Source organism: Mya arenaria, chromosome 14, assembly GCF_026914265.1.
Source record: "Mya arenaria isolate MELC-2E11 chromosome 14, ASM2691426v1".
NCBI lineage: Eukaryota > Metazoa > Mollusca > Bivalvia > Myida > Myidae > Mya > Mya arenaria.
In genome coordinates, this window is record NC_069135.1 from 43,943,863 (window position 1) to 43,971,037 (window position 27,175).

At 36.7% G+C, this 27,175-nt stretch overlaps 1 protein-coding gene across 2 annotated transcripts in view; it reads left to right on the forward strand.

The window, feature by feature from the left end:
• The window catches only part of LOC128217814 (major facilitator superfamily domain-containing protein 4A-like), a 70,121-nt gene that overhangs the window by 20,461 nt on the left and 22,485 nt on the right, over window positions 1-27,175 (forward strand). For both annotated transcript variants that reach the window (XM_052925211.1, XM_052925212.1), the window contains exon 2: window positions 10,361-10,982. In XM_052925211.1, the coding sequence (XP_052781171.1) occupies window positions 10,684-10,982 (299 nt within the window). In that variant the 5' untranslated portion in view covers window positions 10,361-10,683. The remainder of the gene's footprint in view (window positions 1-10,360; window positions 10,983-27,175) is intronic.

Below are 27,175 nucleotides of genomic sequence, written 5' to 3' on the forward strand. Positions count from 1 at the left end.
ATACTGGAGTTAAGACATTGTCACTGTTCCCTACGTTATATACTGGAGTTGAGACATTGTCACTATTCCCTAGGTTTGATACTGGAGTTAGGCCATTGCCACTATTCCCTATGTTTAATACTGGAGTTGGGCCATTGCCACCATTCCCTAGGTTTTATACTGGAGTTGAGACATTGTCACTATTCCCTAGGTTTTATACTGGAGTTGGGCCATTGCCACTATTCCCTAGGTTTTATACTGGAGTTGAGACATTGTCACTATTCCCTAGGTTTTATACTGGAGTTGAGACATTGTCACTATTCCCTAGGTTTTATACTGGAGTTGGGACATTGTCACTATTCACTAGGTTTTACACTAAAGTTCGGACACTGTCACTATTCCGTAGGTTTAATACTGGAGTTAAGACATTGTCACTGTTCCCTACGTTATATACTGGAGTTGAGACATTGTCACTATTCCCTAGGTTTGATACTGGAGTTGGGCCATTGCCACTATTCCCTAGGTTTAATACTGGAGTTGGGCCATTGCCACCATTCCCTAGGTTTTATACTGGAGTTGAGACATTGTCACTATTCCCTAGGTTTTATACTGGAGTTGGGACATTGTCACTATTCCCTAGGTTTAATACTGGAGTTGGGACATTGTCACTATTCACTAGGTTTTATACTGGAGTTGGGACATTATCACTCTTCCCTAGGTTTAATACTGGAGTTGAGAAATTGTCACTATTCACTAGGTTTTATACTGGAGTTGAGACACTGTCACTATTCCCTAGGTTTAATACTGGAGTTGAGAAATTGTCACTATTCACTAGGTTTAATACTGGAGTTGGGCCATTGCCACTATTCCCTAGGTTTTATACTGGAGTTGAGACACTGTCACTATTCCCTAGGTTTGATACTGGAGTTGAGACATTGTCACTATTCCCTAGGTTTGATACTGGAGTTGAGACATTGTCACTATGCCCTAGGTTTTATACTGGAGTTGAGACATTGTCACCATGCCCTAGGTTTTATACTGGAGTTGAGACATTGTCACTATGCCCTAGGTTTTATACTGGAGTTGAGACATTGTCACTATTCCCTAGGTTTTATACTGGAGTTAAGACATTGTCACTATGCCCTAGGTTTTATACTGGAGTTGAGACATTGTCACTATTCCCTAGGTTTAATACTGGAGTTGAGACATTGTCACTATTCCCTAGGTTTAATACTGGAGTTGAGACATTGTCACTATTCTTTAGGTTTTATACTGGGGTTGAGACATTGTCACTATGCCCTAGGTTTTATACTGGAGTTAAGACATTGTCACCCTTCCCTATGTTTTATACTGGAGTTGAGGCATTGTCACTATTCACTAAGTTTAATAAGTCACTATTTAACAAGTTCAATGTGTCAATATTCATTAGGTTTAATACGTCACTATTCACTAGGTTCAATACGTCACTATTCACTAGGTTCAATATGTCACTATTCACTAGGTTCAATACGTCACTATTCACTAGGTTCAATACGTCTCTTTTCACTAGGTTCAAAACGTTTCTATTCACTATGTTCAATACGTCTCTATTCACTAGGTTGAATACGTCACTATTCACTAGGTTCAATACGTCTCTATTCACTAGGTTCAATACGTCTCTATTCACTATGTTCAATACGTCTCTATTCGCTAGGTTAAATACGTCACTATTCACTAGGTTCAATACGTCACTATTCACTACGTTCAATACGTCACTATTCACTAGGTTCAATACGTCACTATTCACTAGGTTCAATAAATCTCTATTCACAAGTTTTCATACTTCGCTATTTACTATGTTTAATACGTCACTATTCACTAGGTTCAATACGTCACTATTCACTAGGTTAAATACGTCACTATTCACTTGGTTCAATACGTCACTATTTCCTAGGTTTAATACGTCACTATCCACTAGGTTTAATTCGTCATTATTCACTTAGTCGAATATGTCACTACTCATTAGTCTAATACGTCACTATTCACTAAGTTTCATACGTCACTATCCACTAGGTTTAATACGTCAATATTCACTAGGTTCAATATGTCATTATTCACTAAATTTTATACTTCACTATTCGCTAGGTTCAATAAGTTGCTATTTACTAGGTTGAATACGTCTCTTTTCACTAGGTTTAATACGTCACTATTCACTAGGTTCAATACGTCTCTATTCACTAGGTTCAATACGTCTCTATTCACTATGTTCAATACGTCTCTATTCACTTGGTTGAATACGTCACTATTCACTATGTTCAATACGTCTCTATTCACTAGGTTCAATACGTCTCTATTCACTATGTTCAATACGTCTCTATTCACTACGTTCAATACGTCACTATTCACTAGGTTCAATACATCACTATTCACTACGTTCAATACGTCACTATTCACTAGGTTAAATACGTCACTATTCACTAGGTTCAATACGTCACTATTCACTAGGTTCAATATGTCACTATTCACTAGGTTCATTACGTCACTATTCACTAGGTTCAATACGTCTCTATTCACTAGGTTCAATACGTTTCTATTCACTATGTTCAATACGTCTCTATTCACTAGGTTGAATACGTCACTATTCACTAGGTTCAATACGTCTCTATTCACTAGGTTCAATACGTCTCTATTCACTATGTTCAATACGTCTCTATTCGCTAGGTTAAATACGTCACTATTCACTAGGTTCAATACGTCACTATTCACTACGTTCAATACGTCACTATTCACTAGGTTCAATACGTCACTATTCACTAGGTTCAATAAATCTCTATTCACAAGTTTTCATACTTCGCTATTTACTATGTTTAATACGTCACAATTCACTAGGTTCAATACGTCACTATTCACTAGGTTAAATACGTCACTATTCACTTGGTTCAATACGTCACTATTTCCTAGGTTTAATACGTCACTATCCACTAGGTTTAATTCGTCATTATTCACTTAGTCGAATATGTCACTACTCATTAGTCTAATACGTCACTATTCACTAAGTTTCATACGTCACTATCCACTAGGTTTAATACGTCAATATTCACTAGGTTCAATATGTCATTATTCACTAAATTTTATACTTCACTATTCGCTAGGTTCAATAAGTTGCTATTTACTAGGTTGAATACGTCTCTTTTCACTAGGTTTAATACGTCACTATTCACTAGGTTCAATACGTCTCTATTCACTAGGTTCAATACGTCTCTATTCACTATGTTCAATACGTCTCTATTCACTTGGTTGAATACGTCACTATTCACTATGTTCAATACGTCTCTATTCACTAGGTTCAATACGTCTCTATTCACTATGTTCAATACGTCTCTATTCACTACGTTCAATACGTCACTATTCACTAGGTTCAATACATCACTATTCACTACGTTCAATACGTCACTATTCACTAGGTTAAATACGTCACTATTCACTAGGTTCAATACGTCACTATTCACTAGGTTCAATATGTCACTATTCACTAGGTTCAATACGTCACTATTCACTAGGTTCAATACGTCTCTATTCACTAGGTTCAATACGTTTCTATTCACTATGTTCAATACGTCTCTATTCACTAGGTTGAATACGTCACTATTCACTAGGTTCAATACGTCTCTATTCACTAGGTTCAATACGTCTCTATTCACTATGTTCAATACGTCTCTATTCGCTAGGTTAAATACGTCACTATTCACTAGGTTCAATACGTCACTATTCACTACGTTCAATACGTCACTATTCACTAGGTTCAATACGTCACTATTCACTAGGTTCATTAAATCTCTATTCACAAGTTTTCATACTTCGCTATTTACTATGTTTAATACGTCACTATTCACTAGGTTCAATACGTCACTATTCACTAGGTTAAATACGTCACTATTCACTTGGTTCAATACGTCACTATTTCCTAGGTTTAATACGTCACTATCCACTAGGTTTAATTCGTCATTATTCACTTAGTCGAATATGTCACTACTCATTAGTCTAATACGTCACTATTCACTAAGTTTCATACGTCACTATCCACTAGGTTTAATACGTCAATATTCACTAGGTTCAATATGTCATTATTCACTAAATTTTATACTTCACTATTCGCTAGGTTCAATAAGTTGCTATTTACTAGGTTGAATACGTCTCTTTTCACTAGGTTTAATACGTCACTATTCACTAGGTTCAATACGTCTCTATTCACTAGGTTCAATACGTCTCTATTCACTATGTTCAATACGTCTCTATTCACTTGGTTGAATACGTCACTATTCACTATGTTCAATACGTCTCTATTCACTAGGTTCAATACGTCTCTATTCACTATGTTCAATACGTCTCTATTCACTACGTTCAATACGTCTCTATTCGCTAGGTTAAATACGTCACTATTCACTAGGTTCAATACGTCACTATTCACTACGTTCAATACGTCACTATTCACTAGGTTCAATACGTCACTATTCACTAGGTTCAATACGTCATTATTCACTAGGTTTCATACGTAACAATTCAGTAGGTTTAATATGTCACTATTCACTATGTTCAATACGTCTCTATTCACTATGTTCAATACGTCACTAATCACTTTGTTCAATATGTCACTATTCACTAGGTTCAATATGTCACTATTCACTAGGTTTAATACGTCACTATTCACTAGGTTCAATACGTCTCTATTCACAAGGTTTCATACTTCACTATACTATGTTTAATACGTCACTATTCACTAGGTTCAATACGTCACTATTTACTAGGTTCAATACGTCACTATTCACTAGGTTCAATACGTCACTTTTCACTAGGTTCAATACGTCTCTATTCACTATGTTCAATACGTCACTATTCACTAGGTTCAATACGTCTCTATTCACTGTGTTCAATACGTCACTATTCACTAGGTTCAATACGTCACTATTCACTAGATTCAATACGTCACTATTTGCTAGGTTTCATACGTCACAATTCACTAGGTTCAATACGTCTCTGTTCACTATGTTCAATACGTCACTATTCACTATGTTCAATACGTCACTATTCACTAGGTTCAATACGTCACTATTCACTAGGTTCAATACGTCAATATTCACTAGGTTGAATACGTCACTATTCACTAGGTTCAATACGTCACTATTCACTAGGTTTCATACGTAACAATTCACTAGGTTTAATATGTCACTATTCACTATGTTCAATACGTCTCTATTCACTATGATCAATACGTCACTATTCACTTTGTTCAATATGTCACTATTCACTAGGTTCAATATGTCACTATTCACTAGGTTCAATACGTCACTATTCACTAGGTTTAATACGTCTCTATTCACAAGATTTCATACTTCACTATTTACTATGTTTAATACGTCACTATTCACTAGGTTCAATACGTCACTATTTACTATGTTAAATATGTCACTATTCACAAGGTTTCATACTTCACTTTTCACTATGTTCAATACGTCTCTATTCACTTAATTTCAAACGTCACTATCCACTAGGTTTAATACGTCACTATTCACTAAGTTTTATACTCCACTATTCACTTGGTTCAATACGTCACTATTTACTAGGTTTAATACGTCACTATCCACTAGGTTTAATACTTCATTATTCACTCAGTCGAATATGTCACTACTCATTAGTCTAATACGTCACTATTCACTAAGTTTCATACGTCACTATCCACTAGGTTTAATACGTCAATATTCACTAGGTTCAATACGTCACTATTCACTAAGTTTCATACGTCACTATCCACTAGGTTTAATACGTCAATATTCACTAGGTTTAATACGTCATTATTCACTAAGTTTTATTCTTCACTATTCACTAGGTTCAATACGTCACTATTTACTATGTTAAATATGTCACTATTCACAAGGTTTCATACTTCACTTTTCACTATGTTCAATACGTCTCTATTCACTTAATTTCAAACGTCACTATCCACTAGGTTTAATACGTCACTATTCACTAAGTTTTATACTCCACTATTCACTTGGTTCAATACGTCACTATTTACTAGGTTTAATACGTCACTATTCACTAGGTTTAATACTTCATTATTCACTCAGTCGAATATGTCACTACTCATTAGTCTAATACGTCACTATTCACTAAGTTTCATACGTCACTATCCACTAGGTTTAATACGTCAATATTCACTAGGTTTAATACGTCATTATTCACTAAGTTTTATTCTTCACTATTCACTAGGTTCAATACATTGCTTTTTACTAGGTTGAATACATCTCTTTTCACTAGGTTTAATGCGTCACTATTCACTAAGTCTTAAACGTCACTATTCACAAAGTTTCATACGTCACTATCCACTAGGTTCAATACGTCACTTTTCACTAGGTTTAATACGTCACTATTCACTAGGTTTTATACGTCACTTTTCACTAGGTTTATTATGTCACTATTCACTAGTTTTTATATGGTTTAAAACGTGACTATTCATAAGATTGAATGCGTCACAATACATTAGGTGTTTTTCGTCACTTTCCACTAAGTTTAATACGTCACTATTAATTAGGTGAAATACGTTACTATCCACAAGGTTTACAACGTCACTATTCATAAGACCATATACGTCACTATTGAATATGTTTATTTCGTCACTAGGTTTCATACGTCACTTTTCATTAGGTTTTATTCGTCACTATTTACTAGGTTTCATACGTCACTATCCACTAGGTTTAATTTGTTACTTTTCATTAGGTTTAATACGTCACTATCTACTAGGTTTCATACGTCACTTTTCATTAGGTTTAATACGTCACTATCCACTAGGTTTCATACGTCACTTTTCATTAGGTTTTATACGTCACTATTTACTAGGTTTCATACGTCACTATCCACTATGTTTTATTCGTCACTTTTCATTAGGTTTTATACGTCACTTTTTACCTGGTTTCATACGTCACTATCCACTTGGTTTCATACGTCACTTTTCATTAGGTTTTATACGTCACTATTTACTAGGTTTCATACGTCACTATCCACTAGGTCTCATATGTCACTTTTCATTAGGTTTTATACGTCACTATTTACTAGGTTTAATACGTCACTATTTACTAGGTTTATTACGTCACTATTTACTAGGTTTAAAACGTCACAATCCACTCTGCCATTGTGTGTATACCACGTGATAAATTACGTCATATTTGCTACTTCGGAAGGCTACATTTTGCTTAAAATGAAGACTTATACAAAGACTTTTATTTTACTACACCATTTTAAATGAAACATAAGGCAGTCTATGTCGTTTAAAGAGCCCCGCCTTTGTGTTTTTACCTGAGTTTGATAAGCTGATTAGTTTCATCAAACACTTCGCCAAACCTGTTTTCGAAATAATGTTTCGACAGTGCTCCGTTAGACGACCGTTTTATGAAAAGGTTTGTCGAAGTGTCTAAAGAAACTAAACTTTCAACCAAACTCTGGTAAAAGACCGAAGGCGGGGGTCCGTAAGCGGCCTACTTTTCGTTAGTTCTATACTGGAGTTGACATTGGTGCAGTGGAACCCAGCCTGCTCATTGCATACATTGCATGTTACAGTTCTCCCAAGAAGCTTTGTTCAAAATTGTTTGAAAAAAAATACTAAGTATTACATATAAGTTGAATGAAGTATAAAACACCGAATGAAGTGTTTTTATTGACTTAAAAGCGAAGCGAAGCAACATTGATAACAAAAAAGGAATCCAAATCATTTTGCTTGAAATAGTTTATTGAACTAAGGCAAGCGTGCATTCACCGTATGTTAGACTGTATGGCTTAATTCATGCATGGCAGAACGTTAATTAAAAAAGTTTGTTCACAAGTAGAAGCTCGTCAATACAACTTGAAAAGATGGACGTTTTGTAATGTATCTGCAATGAAGTATTGGACACAATACATTAAACAAGTTGATATTGAAGCATCGTCGCCACCAACGCTTCACACTCAAAACCCTATCCATTATTCATATTCAACGAAACATTGCAAGTTCAAAAGAAACGCTATGCCATGGTAACGTTATAACGTTCATGCAATCTCCACATCAACAGAAACGCTTTATTCAACTAAGACTCAAGCAATCAGCAAATAGCTGCAGCAAATGGGTTTAATGAAACTCTTGCTTGACACTTACCGCCTAACTGTTCTAGTTTTCAAAACTACAGACCCTCTTAAACTACAGACCCTTTCAAACTACGTACGGACCCTCTTAAACTACAGACCCTCTTACACTACAGACCTTCTTACACTACAGACCCTCTAACATTACGGAACCTCTTACACTACGGACCCTCTTAAACTTTAGACCCTCATACTCTACAGACCCTCTTAAATTACGAACCCTCTTAAACTACGGACCCTCTTACACTACGGACCCTCTTACACTTCAGACCCTCTTAAACTACAGACCTTCTTACACTATGTACGGACCCTTTATCACTACAGACCCTCTTACACTACGGACCCTCTTACACTTCAGACCCTCTTAAACTACGGACCCTCTTAAACTACGGACCCTCTTACACTTCAGACCCTCTTAAACTACAGACCTTCTTACACTATGTACGGACCCTTTATCACTACAGACCCTCTTACACTACGGACCCTCTTAAACTACGGACCCTCTTACACTTCAGACCCTCTTAAACTACAGACCTTCTTACACTATGTACGGACCCTTTATCACTACAGACCCTCTTACACTACGGACCCTCTTACACTTCAGACCCTCTTAAACTACAGACCTTCTTACACTACGTACGGACCCTCTATCACTACAGACCCTATATCACTACAGACCCTCTTAAACTACAGACCTTTTTACATTACGTACGTACGGACCCTCTATCACTACAGACCCTATATCACAACAGACCCTCTTACACTACGGACCCTCTATCACTACAGACCCTCTATCACTACAGACCCTCTTACACTACGGACCCTCTATCACAACAGACCCTCTATCACTACAGACCCTCTTACACTACGGACCCTCTATCACTACAGACCCTCTATCACTACAGACCCTCTATCACTACAGACCCTCTTACACTACGGACCCTCTATCACAACAGACCCTCTTACACTACGGACCCTCTATCACTACAGACCCTCTTACACTACAGACCCTCTTACACTACAGACCCTCTATCACTACGGACCCTCTATCACTACAGACCCTCTATCACTACAGACCCTCTTACACTACGGACCCTCTATCACTACAGACCCTCTATCACTACAGACCCTCTATCACTACAGACCCTCTTACACTACGGACCCTCTATCACAACAGACCCTCTATCACTACAGACCCTCCATCACTACGGACCCTCTATCACTACAGACCCTCTTACACTACGGACCCTCTATCACTACAGACCCTCTTACACTACAGACCCTCTTACACTACAGACCCTCTATCACTACAGACCCTCTATCACTACAGACCCTCTATCACTACAGACCCTCTATCACTACGGACCCTCTATCACTACAGACCCTCTATCACTACAGACCCTCTATCACTACAGACCCTCTATCACTACGGACCCTCTATCACTACAGACCCTCTATCACTACAGACCCTCTATCACTACGGACCCTCTATCACTACAGACCCTCTATCACTACAGACCCTCTATCACTACAGACCCTCTATCACTACGGACCCTCTATCACTACAGACCCTCTATCACTACAGACCCTCTATCACTTCAGACCCTCTATCACTACAGACCCTCTATCACTACGGACCCTCTATCACTACAGACTCTCTATCACTACGGACCCTTTATCACTACAGACCCTCTTACACTACGGACCCTCTATCACTACAGACCCTCTATCACTACAGACCCTCTTACACTACGGACCCTCTCAGACAAATTAGTCAGATATTGTGATTGAACAGTACAATTAAAACGAAATGACCTCTGTTATTATTATTATTATTATTATTATTATTATTATTATTATTATTATTATTATTATTATAACTGTTGTTGTTGTTATATTCTTTAAAGCATTTAAACGCATTGTAGTCTCAAACCAAACACGCTATTAAATTTTATTTTCTTTCGTAATGTTTGAAATGCTGGCGAAGAATGTAAAAATTGTTTGATGGAACTTCAAACAATTATAATAAAGCACCTGAAATACTTTGTTAAATTATTCCAAAAAAAATCTCATTTTCATCTTATGACAAATTCGATTGCTCTCAAATAGATACATTTCGCATAAGTGCTCGTTTGTGTCCATCATTTGATATTTCACTTGGCATAGAAATATTAGATATCCTTGTCAGACTTGTCAATACATGCCAATACATGATAAATCGGTTTCTTTTCAGATAACATTGGGTGCCTGTCGTATTGTGCAGTCACAGCAGCAAAATGCGATGTGAGAGACTTTGTTTGAAATCACAGCACAGGAAAAGGATTACATTCAATGAAATGGAAATATTGACAGTTTGCTATTAAGTCTTTTTTATATCGCCATGCATTGATTGAAACGTTTCCGCTGTTTAAAGGAACTTATCAACAATAAAGACAGTAAACACGTGGTGAGTTTCTCAATACCTGAAGGATTCTTGAAATCACTTACACTGTATGCAGACAGCTTCAAACGTCTATATAAACACAGGAGAAGAACCAAAAACGCCCCGGAATCGCCATGACTGAAAATCAATCCCCGCAAGCTTCTGACGGGGTCATCCTGGGCTCGAGCCCAGAGACTGCCCCCCAAGAGGAGAAGATATCGTTCTGGAAACTTTTCAAGAAACATAAACTCTCTGTTCTAGTTGATTGTCTAGTATTTGGCATATTTGGCATGGGCGTGGCCTTCCTGGGTCCCACCCTCTTTGATCTCGGATGTCAAACGAAAGCAGACCTGAAGCAGATGAACTGGGTGTTCTTTGTGCAACTCCTGATGACAATGATTGGCTCCATCTCAGCAGGATACCTGACAGGAAGGTAGGTACACACTCAATATATCTCTCATCAGTGCTGATGTCACTTTCTTGAAAATAATCAGTTATTGCTCGGTGGTACACGTTTTGAAGACCAGTTTACCAGTGACACGTGCTCCTGGCGCACGGCCATAGTCTACTTACATTTAGATATGCACTCAGTATGTCACCAAAGATGAAAATGAATCTAAGATCAAAGCTGACTGATGTCTTCGCAATGGAGCTAAATTATTGAATACTTGTACACAGACAATTCTAATAGTATACGAAACTGGAATGAGCAGTAGGTTTATATGTGGGTAGGTGTCTTTGTGTTCAGAAAATAACAACAGCAATTATGATTATTCAGGGGCAAACATGGCTTATGAGATCATGCGACTTATCTTTGTGCGCAAATAACTCTCAAGATTAAATGCGAACTATTTTTATAAGATGCTTATGCGTTAATGCGAAATAATTGTGTGCGAAAACACCTCATAACATTAAATCCGACTTATTCTCGTGTACAATGGTCTTTTGAGATTACGGGACACATTGCGATTAAAACGGCTAATAGAGTGTGAGATTCATTTTTGTTGGAAGTTATTCTCTGACATTTAATATTGATTTTTTTATGAATTTGTTGTCTGGAAGGAAATCAAGCATTGGTAACATGCATGTTGTCACCATAGTACATGCTTACGCAGTTACTTAGAAATGTACACACACAATTAAACCAAAGAAGAAGCCCTTTCGCTGTTTGTTGAGCACATGTCCTTCGAACGTTTACTCGTAGTGGAGGCACTATCTTCTCTGCAATAATAATTCAAACTCCATTAGCGCGTTATGGGGACTGAAGATGACTTTTCATCGATTTGAGACTTGCCTGCTGGAGGACTTACTAGTAAACCTTGTTATCATTTCTGGATCCTAAGCTTATGATATTAAACGATTATCTGGGCACCGTTGGGCAACCTGTATCAAAAGACATACTTATGGTTCATATGTGTGATGGTTTAGACATCAAGAAATGTATACATAACTTTCGTTAGAAGTCGCACCGGTTATTTTGAATGAAATAGTTCTGCTTGTCAAATGCATGCAGTACTTTTGAATGGTTTCAATACTTCACCAATTGCCTCGATTTGGGGTTGATGTTTTGTATTTATTGACTGAATTCACTACAAAAATGTCAGCCAGACTATCCCCTTTTCTCTAGAAAGCCTTTGTAAATGGCAAATGTAGATTAGTATATGATCTCAGTTCATTTGTATTTACTTTTTTTGGAAATCAATTTCATAGTCAGATAAATATATGAGTTTAATAAAATGTTTGAATGACGTTTCTGTTCCGAGATCATAAAATCATGCACATGTATCTCAAACTACTGAGTCATGCACATGTATCTCAAACTACTGAGTCTTACACATGTATAAATCAAAATACTAAGTCTTACACATGTATAAATCAAAATACTGAGTCTTACACATGTATAAATCAAACTACTGAGTCTTACACATGTATCTCAAACTACTGAGTCTTACACATGTATAAATCAAACTACTGAGTCTTACACATGTATAAATCAAACTACTGAGTCTTACACATGTATAAATCAAACTACTGAGTCTTACACATGTATCTCAAACTACTGAGTCTTACACATGTATAAATCAAAATACTGAGTCTTACACATGTATAAATCAAACTACTGAGTCTTACACATGTATCTCAAACTACTGAGTCTTACACATGTATAAATCAAACTACTGAGTCTTACACATGTATAAATCAAACTACTGAGTCTTACACATGTATAAATCAAACTACTGAGTCTTACACATGTATAAATCAAACTACTGAGTCTTACACATGTATCTCAAACTACTGAGTCTTACACATGTATAAATCAAACTACTGAGTCTTACACATGTATAAATCAAACTACTGAGTCTTACACATGTATAAATCAAACTACTAAGTCTTACACATGTATAAATCAAACTACTGAGTCTTACACATGTATAAATCAAACTACTGAGTCTTACACATGTATAAATCAAACTACTGAGTCTTACACATGTATAAATCAAACTACTGAGTCTTACACATGTATAAATCAAACTACTGAGTCTTACACATGTATCTCAAACTACTGAGTCATACACATGTATCTCAAACTACTGAGTCTTACACATGTATAAATCAAACTACTGAGTCTTACACATGTATAAATCAAACTACTGAGTCTTATACATGTATCTCAAACTACTGAGTCTAACACATGTATAAATCAAACTTCTGAGTCTTACACATGTATAAATCAAACTACTGAGTCTTACACATGTATAAATCAAACTACTGAGTCTTACACATGTATAAATCAAACTACTGAGTCTTACACATGTACCTCAAACTACTGAGTCTTACACATGTATAAATCAAACTACTGAGTCTTACACATGTATAAATCAAACTACTGAGTCTTACACATGTATAAATCAAACTACTGAGTCTTACACATGTATAAATCAAACTACTGAGTCTTACACATGTATCTCAAACTACTGAGTCTTACACATGTATAAATCAAACTACTGAGTCTTACACATGTATAAATCAAACTTCTGAGTCTTACACATGTATATATCAAACTTGTACATTGTAACACACGAGTTGAATTTGTAAGTGATTGTCAAAAAGGCCAGTACTAATTAACTTTACTATAATTTACAATGTAATGTTGAAATGCCAGACTTACTGCAACAAGTAAACGCCCGCCATTGTACGTAATGGTGAAATGCCAGACTTACTGCAACAAATTATGCCTGCCATTGTACGTTATGGTGAAATGCCAGACTAACTGCAACTAATTACGCCGGCCATTGAACGTGATGTCGAAATATCAGACTAACTGCAACTAATTACGCCGGTCATTGTACGTGATGTCGAAATGTCAGACTAACTGCAACAAATGACGCCGGTCTTTGTACGTGATGTCGAAATGTCAGACTTACTGCAACTAATTACGCCGGCCATTGTACGTGATGTCGAAATGTCAGACTTACTGCAACTAATTACGCCGGCCATTGTACGTGATGTCGAAATGTCAGACTTACTGCAACTAATTACGCCGGCCATTGTACGTGATGTCGAAATATCAGACCTACTGCAACTAATTACGCCGGCCATTGTACGTGTTGTCGAAATGTCAGACTAACTGCAACTAATTACGCCGGCCATTGTACGTGATGTCGAAATGTCAGACTAACTGCAACTAATTACGCCGGCCATTGAACTTGATGTCGAAATGTCAGACTTACTGCAACTAATTACGCCGGCCATTGTACGTTATGTTGAAAATTCGGACTAACTGCAACTAATTACGCCGGTCATTGTACGTGATGTCGAAATGTCAGACTAACTGCAACTAATTACGCCGGCCATTGTACGTGATGTCGAAATTTCAGAATTACTGCAACTTATTACGCCGGCCATTGTACGTGATGTTGAACTACGACCAGTTAATGCCTGCCATTGTACGCTTGGTGCTCTAATTTATAACACAATGTAAGCTTAGTAACGAACTATTTGCTGATCATAAATCACCCATTGACATTGATTCCTCTGGGACCAAAGTGATTACATGACAGAGGAAAAGCAATAAAGATAGAAATTAGAAATATATAGATTTACATTATTTAATTCCACACACTCGCAGTTGTCCACTGAGCCAGGATAGAACAATAGAGTACAGGAAATGTACATTATAGTGTACGTACAACTTTTTAATACTACAAAGAAAACTTCAGAGCCCAGGGGTCAGACATTAAACTGTGAGCTTTTTAAGAAGGCACACTAATCAATGTGCAACAATTTCAACCTTGGACAAAGTGCAGCAATATCAAACTTTCAAACAAATTGCAACAATGTAAACCTTACGACCAAAGTACAACAGTGCAAACCTTACGACCAAAGTACAACAATACGAACCTTACGAGCAAAGTACAACAATGTAAACCTTACGACCAAAGTACAACAATGTAAACCTTACGAGCAAAGTACAACAATGCAAACCTTACGACCAAAGTACAACAATGTAAACCTTACGACCAAAGTACAACAATACAAACCTTACGAGCAAAGTACAACAATGTAAACCTTACGACCAAAGTACAACAATGTAAACCTTACGAGCAAAGTACAACAATACGAACCTTACGACCAAAGTACAACCATGTAAACCTTACGACCAAAGTACAACAATACGAACCTTACGAGCAAAGTACAACAATGTAAACCTTACGACCAAAGTACAACAATGTAAACCTTACGAGCAGAGTACAACAATGCAAACCTTACGACCAAAATACAACAATGCAAACCTTACGAGCAAAGTACAACAATGTAAACCTTACGACAAAAATACAACAATGCAAACCTTACGAGCAAAGTACAACAATGCAAACCTTACGACCAAAATACAACAATGTAAACCTTACGACCAAAGTACAACAATGTAAACCTTACGACCAAAGTACAACAATGCAAACCTTACGACTAAAGTACAACAATGCAAACCTTACGACCAAAGTACAACAATGTAAACCTTACGACCAAAGTACAACAATGTAAACCTTACGACTAAAGTACAACAATGTAAACCATACGACAAAAATACAACAATGTAAACCTTACGAGCAAAGTACAACAATGCAAACCTTACGACCAAAATACAACAATGCAAACCTTACGAGCAAAGTACAACAATGTAAACCTTACGACAAAAATACAGCAATGCAATCCTTACGACTAAAGTACAACAATGCAAACCTTACGACCAAAGTACAACAATGTAAACCTTACGACCAAAGTACAACAATGTAAACCTTACGACTAAAGTACAACAATGTAAACCTTACGACAAAAATACAACAATGCAAACCTTACGACCAAAGTACAACAATGTTAACCTTACGACAAAAATACAACAATGCAAACCTTACGACCAAAGTACAACAATGTTAACCTTACGACAAAAATACAACAATGTAAACCTTACGACCAAAATGCAACAATGTCGAACATTACATCAAAGCGTAAAAAAGTCAAACAATATTAATATTAAAACCAAAGTGTAACAATATCAACCTAACGACCAAAGCGCACGATCAACCTTACGACCAAAGCGCAACAATATGAATATTACAACCAAAGTGCAACAAAATCAACTTACGACCAAAGTGCAACAATATAAACCATGCGATCGCAGTGAATAATAGTGCGGCAATATCAATATTACGACCAAAGTGCAACGACATTAATCTTACGATCACGGCGCAACAATATCAATATTAAGACCAAAGCGCAACAACACCAATCTTACGATCACGGCGCAACAATATCAATATTACGACCAAAGCCCAACAACACCAATCTTACGATCACGGCGCAACAACACCAATCTTACGATCACAGCGCAACAATACCAATCTTACGATCACAGCGCAACAATATCAATCTTACGACCACGGCGCAACAATACTAATCTTAAGATCACAGCGCAACAATATCAATCTTAAGATCACAAGGGCTGACAATTTTGCTGACTATATAAAAATAGCGGGATACCAATACCTGAACAATAACTTTATATAGATAAAAAGGGAGATATTACTAGTGAAATGAAAGTAGTATGAAGACGAAGAGTTATTTTATGTTTCATTAATAAGTACTATTAGTTTGTTAAATATTAGTGTTTTTATTAATAAGTTACCTGTTTTAGGATGAAAACATTTCTGTATTGAAAAAAGAGGTATTTTGTCAAACATTGCAATACTCTGTTATACTGTGCATGTTAATGGTATTCCTTTCAAAAAACTGCACACCAAAAACAATCTCTATTACATGTCGAACATTCAAACCATTGGGACACTTGTCATCCCGCTGGTTTACCGAGGTCGAGTATCTGTTCTTTAAAGATACTGCTTGTTTAATATATTCAGAAGCCAAGTTCGCTGTAACTGCCCGCCATTGGTTCGACTCATGGCGCTAAGCCGCTTCTGTGAGAGTTGGCTGTTAAATTGGAAATCGAAAACATTGGGTCCTTTGAGACCAGAGTGAGAACTTGTCTGATGAAAAGCGGTAAAGATACAAATTAGAAATGAATAGATAGTCGTACTTGATTAAATTTAACACAACGGTACGTGTTTGTATCATCAGAGCTATGGGTAGCATGCTGCGGTTTTTAATCAAAACATAGTTCGTTATGACGTCAACTCCTACCTTATTTCAACACGCTTTCTATGCCATTGTTGATCGTTGTAGTGGGATTGCCCCCTGCTTTTAATGGCATTTGATTGGGAACGAATTGTTGGTAACAAAATCTGCTGTGAATATTTCATACTGATAAACACTATATTCTAGTCGTTTATGTTATCTTCTTACAAACTCTGACTTTGAGTTGTAATAGTCACTTTTTCATATACGATAAAGTTATGAAGATGGCCGATGATGACGAATAGTAAAGACGTGTCAGTCACATTAAGATTACCGGAAATACAGGAACTTCACCTCAAAGCATATTTGCAATCTCTGGTAATCTCCTGATATAAAACTATTATAACCCATGTAATGTTTTATGAACATGACATCTGTTAGCACACGATTTTACACACTTGGATAAGCCACAACAAGCCACAATCTCTGATTGTGAACTAAACTAATGGAATATAACCAACATATAAATGTGTAAGGCTCCCACTTCACATCAAAAATTGCAACACGACTTCAATGTCCAATGCAACCTAACAAAACGCTAAAGCCACGGTAATGAATAGCATTCACGGAGTCGTTTAAGCCGAATAGAAGGTAATCACCACAATATCAAGATACCTTCAAGCTCTTCATAATATGTTAGTCTACTTTCGATCATATTCTCATATAAACCCTTTCTTAACCAACATACGTGGTCATATAATGGGACCGATTGCATCTCCCGTTTTTAGCCCGATTTTTCATCGAAAAATTACAGGTTATAGAATGGCGAAAACCGGGCGTGCAGGCGTTAACAAGTGTTCGTTAAAAGTTTTTATTACCTGTCATAAAGCCAGTAGTTTTAATCCAATTGCGAGAATACTTGTCTACATGTTCTCTTGAACATCTGTAAACGTGGGTCACATCAGGTTAAAACTAGGTCACTGTGTCAAATTATAAGAAGTTTTTATTCCATGACATTAAGTCAATAGTTTTCTATTTAATTGTAAAGAAACTTTGTTGGATTACGTTGTCTACATGTTGTCTTGAATATTTGTGAATATAGGTTACCTCAGGTCAAAAACTAGGTCACTGGGCCAAATCTTAGAAAGTTTTTATTCCATGTCAAAAATCGATACTCTTTATCTTATTGTGGTGGACATTTGTCAGAATAATTGTAAACACGTTGTCTTAAACATTTGTGAATATGGGTCACTTATGTTCAAAAACTAGGTCACTATGTCAAATTATAAGAAGTCTTGATTCCATGTCATAAAGTTTTGTTGTTTTTTTTCAAGTGATATGAAACTTTGTCAAAATACCTGTCTGCATGTTGTCGAAATATGTTGTCTTCGTCTGTTTCAAGAACAAAAAGGTGAATTAAAGTCATGTGATGGTCTACCATAAGTGCCGGTAACGATCAAATTCCAAGAACATATAACCATTGTTAATTTTGCTGTATTGCTCTAATCTGTATGAATACTGCACACACTTAAAGATGCACTCTTACTCCCAAATAAGATTGACCACACTTAATAATATTGTTTCAATATTCCAAAAGGATAAATTAATGTCGAAAACAATGGTTCTAATGGAGGATACCGAGTTTAATTTGAAAGAAATGAGCATAAAACACGGTATTGCTACCTTATGAGACTAAAGAAAACTACAGTAAATCTTAGAATTCACCAATTAATTAAAATTTGTGCGTTTTCAGCTATTAAATACTCGGTTACAATCTTGTTATCAGTAATTGATATTTTCCATAAATGTATTATTTAGTAAGTATTTAAAGGTTTATCAGTCAAAATTTATGTTTGTTATACATGTGTATGTATTGATTTTGAATAAGAGTGTCACTTTAAGTATGGAGTCTCTTCGAAGAGCGGTGTTGTACCGTTTGGTTCTCCTTTGAAGCACTTTCTCCCCTGAGCCTAGCTTTATTTTACAGCGCTCAATGAAAACAAATAACTATAGGAAAAAGCGGTGCGAAGTTTTATAATGTAATTGTGGAAAATTGATTCATCAATCCTCTGGGATTCGTGTAATATGGTGCATGGCGTTGTCCTCAAATATATAATGACAATCTAATCACTTCCTTCATGTAAATTAATGCGATGCTATTAGTGCTGAGTTACAAGGCTTGTTCTCTTTTCCCTCCGCACGAGCAGAAAGGTAATAGGTTGTACTTTATTATTGTGTCTGCTAAAACCAACTGATGACTTAAGTAGCTGTATGGATATTAAACTACTATGCATATGCTGTATGTTCATATATGGTACAACTGATATGATTTGAATGATATACACCCCCCCCCACCCCCGATCAATCTCAACTCGTCAATCTAAACTATTTTACCTGATATGAAAAGATGTATTCTTACTTTATCTTCAACCTGAACTCAATAACCTGATTGAATAAAAGACTTTTATTACGGTAGTTTAGTTTTGATTTAAGCCGTAAATAACTGAAAATAAATTGTATTCTAGTTCACACTAAGCTTTTGTTATTTCAACAATCAAAATGGTCAAAATCAAATCGTGTCACACACGCATTGTGTTAGTTATAGCTACAATCTACCATGGTTTAATCAGTGTGTGTATATACCACGTGATAAATTATATATACTACGTCGGAAGGCAATATTTTGCTTAAAATGAAAACTTAACAATCAAAAATAACTTTTCTTTTACTACACCATTTTAAATAAAACAAAGGGCAGACTATGCCGCTTAAAGAACACCGCCTTCGTTTTATTACTGATGTTTGATTAGGTGATTAGTTTCATCAAACACTTCGACAAACCTGTTTGCAAAATAATGTTTTGACAGTGCTCCGTCAGACAGCCGTATAGTGAAAAGGTTTGTCGAAGTGTTTTGAGAAACTAAACTCTCAATCGAACTCTGGTAAAAGACCGAAGGCGGGGCTCCGTAAGCGGCGTAGACTGCGCTAATTTTCATTTAAAATAGTGAAGTTATCTTTGTTTAGAGTCTTCATTCGTAGCAAAATATTGCCTTCCGACGTAGCATTTATGACGCAATTTATCATTTGGTATACACACACTGTTAATATGTGGTTTGGTGTACGAGTACTGTTTTTTTCAGCTTTCGTTTTCAAAACATGCCTCAAAACTGATAGTGTGAAGAAAGGCTAACAAAAGAGCGAACGGAGAGTTATCGATCAAAATTGGTTAACATAGAGATGACTTAAGAGAAAGAAGGACACCAGTGAGTGAAAACCATAATTGGTTCAGAAACGGTTAAATAGTTAACCGATAAAATCAATACGCAAATCAACCTTCCGTGGCAAACCTCTAGTTGAGGTAGCACTTCGGTCTCGCATCGTCTCGATTCAGTACACAGAGGGGACGAGCGAGTCAAATGTTTTGCGCGGGAAATGGCAATTTTGTGTCAATGTTTTATGAGAATCCAACTTGTAATGGGAAGTAATTGCCGTCAAAGGACTATTAGATTTAAACTGATCCGCGACTATGTAGATGTAGGTATTATTCTCAACGGTATCTTATCTCGAACGGGCACATTCCATGTTTCAAAAAAACACACATTTAATTAATGAAAGCAACGGGATTGCAAATGTTCACATCGTTAGCGTGATGTTGAGGTCTCCAAATACCCTTGTTTTTAGACGGTTTGCATGTAAATGGTTTGAATCCCGTTCACGATTGTAGTTTTTGAAATATTTATTTTTAATCTTGTTTCTTGCAATCTCATATCAACATAAAGCACTTTGGAATACCCCCCCCCCCCCCCTCCGCCAACTGTATGTGGTTGGAACCTGTGACATGTGAACACTACCAACAGTGATGTACTGCGACTTTACATGTTCTCTTCTCCGTGCTATGACATTAATGCTGTGTTATTTGTTATGAAGGATTCGTTGATAAAATAATGTCTTATTTGAGTTTCAAGTATATTATTGTTAAACTCGCCCACATGAGACTTAATTTCGTTGGAGAATCACTCTTGGTGGTATAACATAATTTACAGTGAACTTCGTCTACCAGACAAGGAGTATGTTAGAGTTTCGTCTACCAGACAAGGAGTATGTTAGAGTTTCGTCTACCAGACAAGGAGTATGTTAGAGCTTCGTCTACCAGACAAGGAGTATGTTAGAGTTTCGTCTACCAGACAAGGAGTATGTTAGAGTTTCGTCTACCAGACAAGGAGTATGTTAGAGTTTCGTCTACCAGACAAGGAGTATGTTAGAGTTTCGTCTACCAGACAAGGAGTATGTTAGAGCTTCGTCTACCAGACAAGGAGTATGTTAGAGCTTCGTCTACCAGACAAGGAGTATGTTAGAGCTTCGTCTACCAGACAAGGAGTATGTTAGAGTTTCGTCTACCAGACAAGGAGTATGTTAGAGTTTCGTCTACCAGACAAGGAGTATGTTAGAGTTTCGTCTACCAGACAAGGAGTATGTTAGAGCTTCGTCTACCAGACAAGGAGTATGTTAGAGCTTCGTCTACCAGACAAGGAGTATGTTAGAGTTTCGTCTACCAGACAAGGAGTATGTTAGAGTTTCGTCTACCAGACAAGGAGTATGTTAGAGTTTCGTCTACCAGACAAGGAGTATGTTAGAGCTTCGTCTACCAGACAAGGAGTATGTTAGAGTTTCGTCTACCAGACAAGGAGTATGTTAGAGTTTCGTCTACCAGACAAGGAGTATGTTAGAGCTTCGTCTACCAGACAAGGAGTATGTAAGAGTTTCGTCTGCCAGACAAGGAGTATGTTAGAGTTTCGTCTGCCAGACAAGGAGTATGTTAGAGCTTCGTCTACCAGACAAGGAGTATGTAAGAGTTTCGTCTACCAGACAAGGAGTATGTTAGAGTTTCGTCTACCAGACAAGGAGTATGTTAGAGCTTCGTCTACCAGACAAGGAGTATGTTAGAGTTTCGTCTACCAGACAAGGAGTATGTTAGAGTTTCGTCTACCAGACAAGGAGTATGTTAGAGTTTCGTCTACCAGACAAGGAGTATGTTAGAGCTTCGTCTACCAGACAAGGAGTATGTTAGAGTTTCGTCTACCAGACAAGGAGTATGTTAGAGCTTCGTCTACCAGACAAGGAGTATGTTAGAGCTTCGTCTACCAGACAAGGAGTATGTTAGAGTTTCGTCTACCAGACAAGGAGTATGTTAGAGTTTCGTCTACCAGACAAGGAGTATGTTAGAGTTTCGTCTACCAGACAAGGAGTATGTTAGAGTTTCGTCTACCAGACAAGGAGTATGTAAGAGTTTCGTCTACCAGACATTGCTTTAGTAAGGAAGTGAATACATGATGAGTAATGTCCGTAAATATCTATATTTCTGTGTTTTATATACATGTCATCAAACTATATCCAAAACTGAGTAACAAGTTCACATTTAACATTTCCCCACTATGCTTCTGGCATTGTTCACCAAACAAATTAACCGATGCATTTACTTCCAAAGACGGGCGGTAATTTAATAATACATCGAGGAAGACGTTGTGTGATGGGAAAAATGCTTATATAATCTGATTAGTCTTCGGTATTATATGTCAAACCTGTCTGCGGCAACAAAACAGAAATGTTTTTGCGATCAATTTTAGAAGACTGTTCCATAATAGTTCAAAAAAGTATGACAACGTGTCTGTTAAGTTTGTGACTGCGTAAAATGGCTCTAAGATGTATAACCGATGCAAAGGGTGTTCGGTAAAGAGTGTTGAAAGTGATACCAAAATAAGTGGTACGGCGGTATTCAGACGCCATATAAGGAGTGCTTGGGGGACAAAAGGATGCGTGCGGTACGGAGAGACTAAAAATAATAATTTGTACTCAGACTCCCGAAATTGATTAAAATGATTTGTAACTTCAGGTATATATTGGAGGACCCCTTCTAACGCAGGGGGAACGGGGTTGTGTGTGGTTGGCGTTTGTGTGTGTGTGTGGGGGGGGGGGGCGTATAATATGACATTTAATTGCCATTTGCCTAAGACAATAACGTTTCCACGTGGTGTTATCGAACAACATTGTTAAACATGCATTACCTTTAATTAATAGCTTAAATTACCGCTTGCCCAAGTCAGCATTGGAATTTTGGTTACATTGCCGCATAGTCGAGTGTCTGGTGCATCTTACAGTGTATCTTACAGTGAGTGACGGTTTTTCTTGTCATATGAGTCCTGTCGTCCTGCAGCCTGTTTAATCTACCAGCAACATCCGTAGTGGGAAGCAGCCCGGGTTTGCTTCCGTTACTCCGTCCTGTGAAAGACGTTAATTTCCGCCGCGCATATTAATCAGTCTGTAATAGGGGTTTATCAATGGAACCATGGCAGATTAGGCGATTACCAGCTTTATGGTCCGTGTCTTGAATACAGGCTGTACGACTATGCAGACATAGGGGATTATTTATGCCGCCATTCAGATTAAAACTTCTTTCCAATAATGAAGATTCACGACATTTCTATATTCCCTATTTTTTTATAATGAGTGATATACTATACGGGCACCCCTGAAAGATGCACTCCTACTCACAAATAACCAGTATTACAATTAATACAATTGTTTTGTTTTGTTATGGTTACAATTGACTGGTGCATTACCAAAAAAAAGGTGAATAAATATCGAAAACAATGACAGTTATGAAGGATACCGTGTTTAATTTGAAAGAAAGGTACCTTATGAGACGACAGTAGATCATTTTTAACCTTTTAGGACCCACCAGTAATTTGATATTTGTGCGTTTTTAGCTATTAAATACGCAGTTACAATCTTGTTATCAGTAATTAATAGTTTCCATAAATGCATTGTTTAGCAATTAGTTAAAGGTTTATCACTCAAAAGTAATGTTATTATATGTTAAGAGATGAACTATCTCACGACAACACTCGCCTATGTGATGTTTCTAATACGCATGTCCTTCTACGTCATTTAACTACAAAACCATATTATTTAAATGACGAATATTAAACAAAGTAGACATTGACATAATAGTATAATGCTAATACGTATGCTTACATGACGTATATTAATTAAGAAGGAAAAACACGTACATTGATCGCCGTTAATATATGATCATGTGACATTTTTTGCTGCAGCTGAAAACACCAGTTACGACATTTAAATATACCATTGAACTCGAGCCAACTGCATACTTGAAGATGGTTTCAACTAGAGTTGTGTATTACCAGAGCCATATGTATTGGCAGCTTGATTTGTGCGATCTTTTTTAATCGGATGTTGGCTGCGAAATCTTCTTATCATGTGTTTTTATCCATTCAAGACTCATATTTATCAGAAATTGAAATCACATGAGGACGGTATTTCCACTTATATGGCATAAAAATGCCAATACGTTGCATTATTATTTGAATCATGCAAGAGTGTTTGCAAACAGAAAGAGTCTGTTTTGGATCACATCTGGGTAATTTGTTATCTTTTAGGAGCCCCCTTATACCCATCGGTAATTACATTTCGCGTTATTGTTTTTTCTGGCACCATACAAAGGTTCGATGACTGTATTAAGGCGAGACTTTCTGATAACCTGTCAAGAACACAACTCTTATTTAGATGGGTGATGATCAGACACGCTTTGTAAACAATGTTATCTCTATAATCTAACGGTACCACAGGACCAATGTAGACGCTTTAATCGAATGATCCTACAGGACCAATATAGACTCTATACTCTAACGATCCTACAGTACCAATATAGACTCTATAATCTAACGATCCTACAGGACCAATATAGAATCTGTAATATAACGATACTACAGGATCAATATAGACTCTATACTCTAATGTAGACCCTATACTCTAACGATCCTACAGGACCAATATAGACTCTATACTCTAACGATCCTACAGTACCAATATAGACTCTATAATCTAACGATCCTACAGGACCAATCTAGAATCTGTAATATAACGAAACTACAGGATCAATATAGACTCTATACTCTAACGATCCTACAGTACCAATATAGACTCTATAATCTAACGATCCTACAGGACCAATATAGAATCTGTAATATAACGATACTACAGGACCAATATAGACTCTATACTCTAACGATACTACAGGACCAATGTAGACTCTATATTCTAACGATCCTACAGGACCAATGTAGACTCTATATTCTAACGATCCTACAGGACCAATGTAGACTCTATAATCTAACGATACTACAGGACCAATATAGATTCTATACACTAATATAGACTCTATACTATAACGATCCTACAGGACCAATATAGACTCTATACTCTAATGTAGACTCTATATTCTAACGATCCTACAGGACCAATGTAGACTCTGTAATCTAACGATACTACAGGACCAATATAGATTCTATACACTAATGTAGACTCTATAATATAACGATCCTAAAGGACCAATATATAATATATACTCTAACGATACTACAGGACCAATATAGACTCTAAAATCTAACGATCCTACAGGACCAATGTAGACTCTATAATCTTATGATACTACAGGACCAATGTAGACTCTATAATATAACGATCCTAAAAGACCAATATATAATATATACTCTAACGATACCGCAGGACCAATGTAGACTCTATAATCTAACGATCCTACAGGACCAATGTTGACTCTGTAATCTAACGATTCTACAGGACCAATGTAGACTCTATACTCTAACGATACTACAGGACCAATGTAGACTCTATACTCTAACGATACTACAGGACCAATAGAGACTCTATACTATAACGATCCTACAGGACCAATGTAGACTCTATACTCTAACGATACTACAGGACCAATGTTGACTCTATAATATAACGATCCTACAGGACCAATGTAGACTCTATACTATAACGATCCTACAGGACCAATGTAGACTCTATACTCTAACGATACTACAGGACCAATGTTGACTCTATAATATAACGATCCTACAGGACCAATGTAGACTCTATACTATAACGATCCTACAGGACCAATATAGACTCTATACTATAACGATCCTACAGGACCAATATAGACTCTATACTATAACGATCCTACAGGACCAATATTGACTCTATACTACAACGATCCTACAGGACCAATATAGACTCTATACTATAACGATCCTACAGGACCAATATTGACTCTATACTCTAATGTAGACTCTATATTCTAACGATCCTACAGGACCAATGTAGACTCTGTAATCTAACGATACTACAGGACCAATATAGATTCTATACACTAATGTAGACTCTATACTCTAACGATCCTACAGGACCAATGTTGACTCTATAATATAACGATACTACAGGACCAATAGAGACTATGTAATCTAACGATACTACAGGACAAATATAGACTCAATAATCTAACGATACTACAGGACCAATGTAGACTCTATAATCTATCGATACTACAGGACAAATGTAGACTCTATAATATAACGATACTACTGGACCAATGTAAACTCTATAATCTAACGATTGTACTGGACCAATGTAGACTCTATAATATAACGATCCTACAGGACAAAAATAGACTCTATACTCTAACGATACCGCAGGACCAATATAGACTCTATAATCTTACAATAATACAGGATCAATCTAGACTCAATAATCTAACGATACTACAAGACCAATGCTGACTCTATAATCTAACGATACTACAGGATCAATGTAGACTCTATAATCTATCGAAACTACAGGACCAATAGAGACTCTGTAATCTAACGATCCTACAGGACCTATATAGACTCTGTAATCTAACGATCCTACAGGACAAATATAAAATTTATACTCTAACGATACTACAGGACAAATGTAGACTCTATACTCTAACGATACTACAGGACCAATGTAGACTCTATAATCTTACGATACTACAGGACCAATATAGACTCTATACTCTAACGATACTACAGGACCAATGTAAACTCTATACTCTAACGATACTACAGGACCAATGTAGACTCTATACTCTAACGATACTGCAGGACCAAT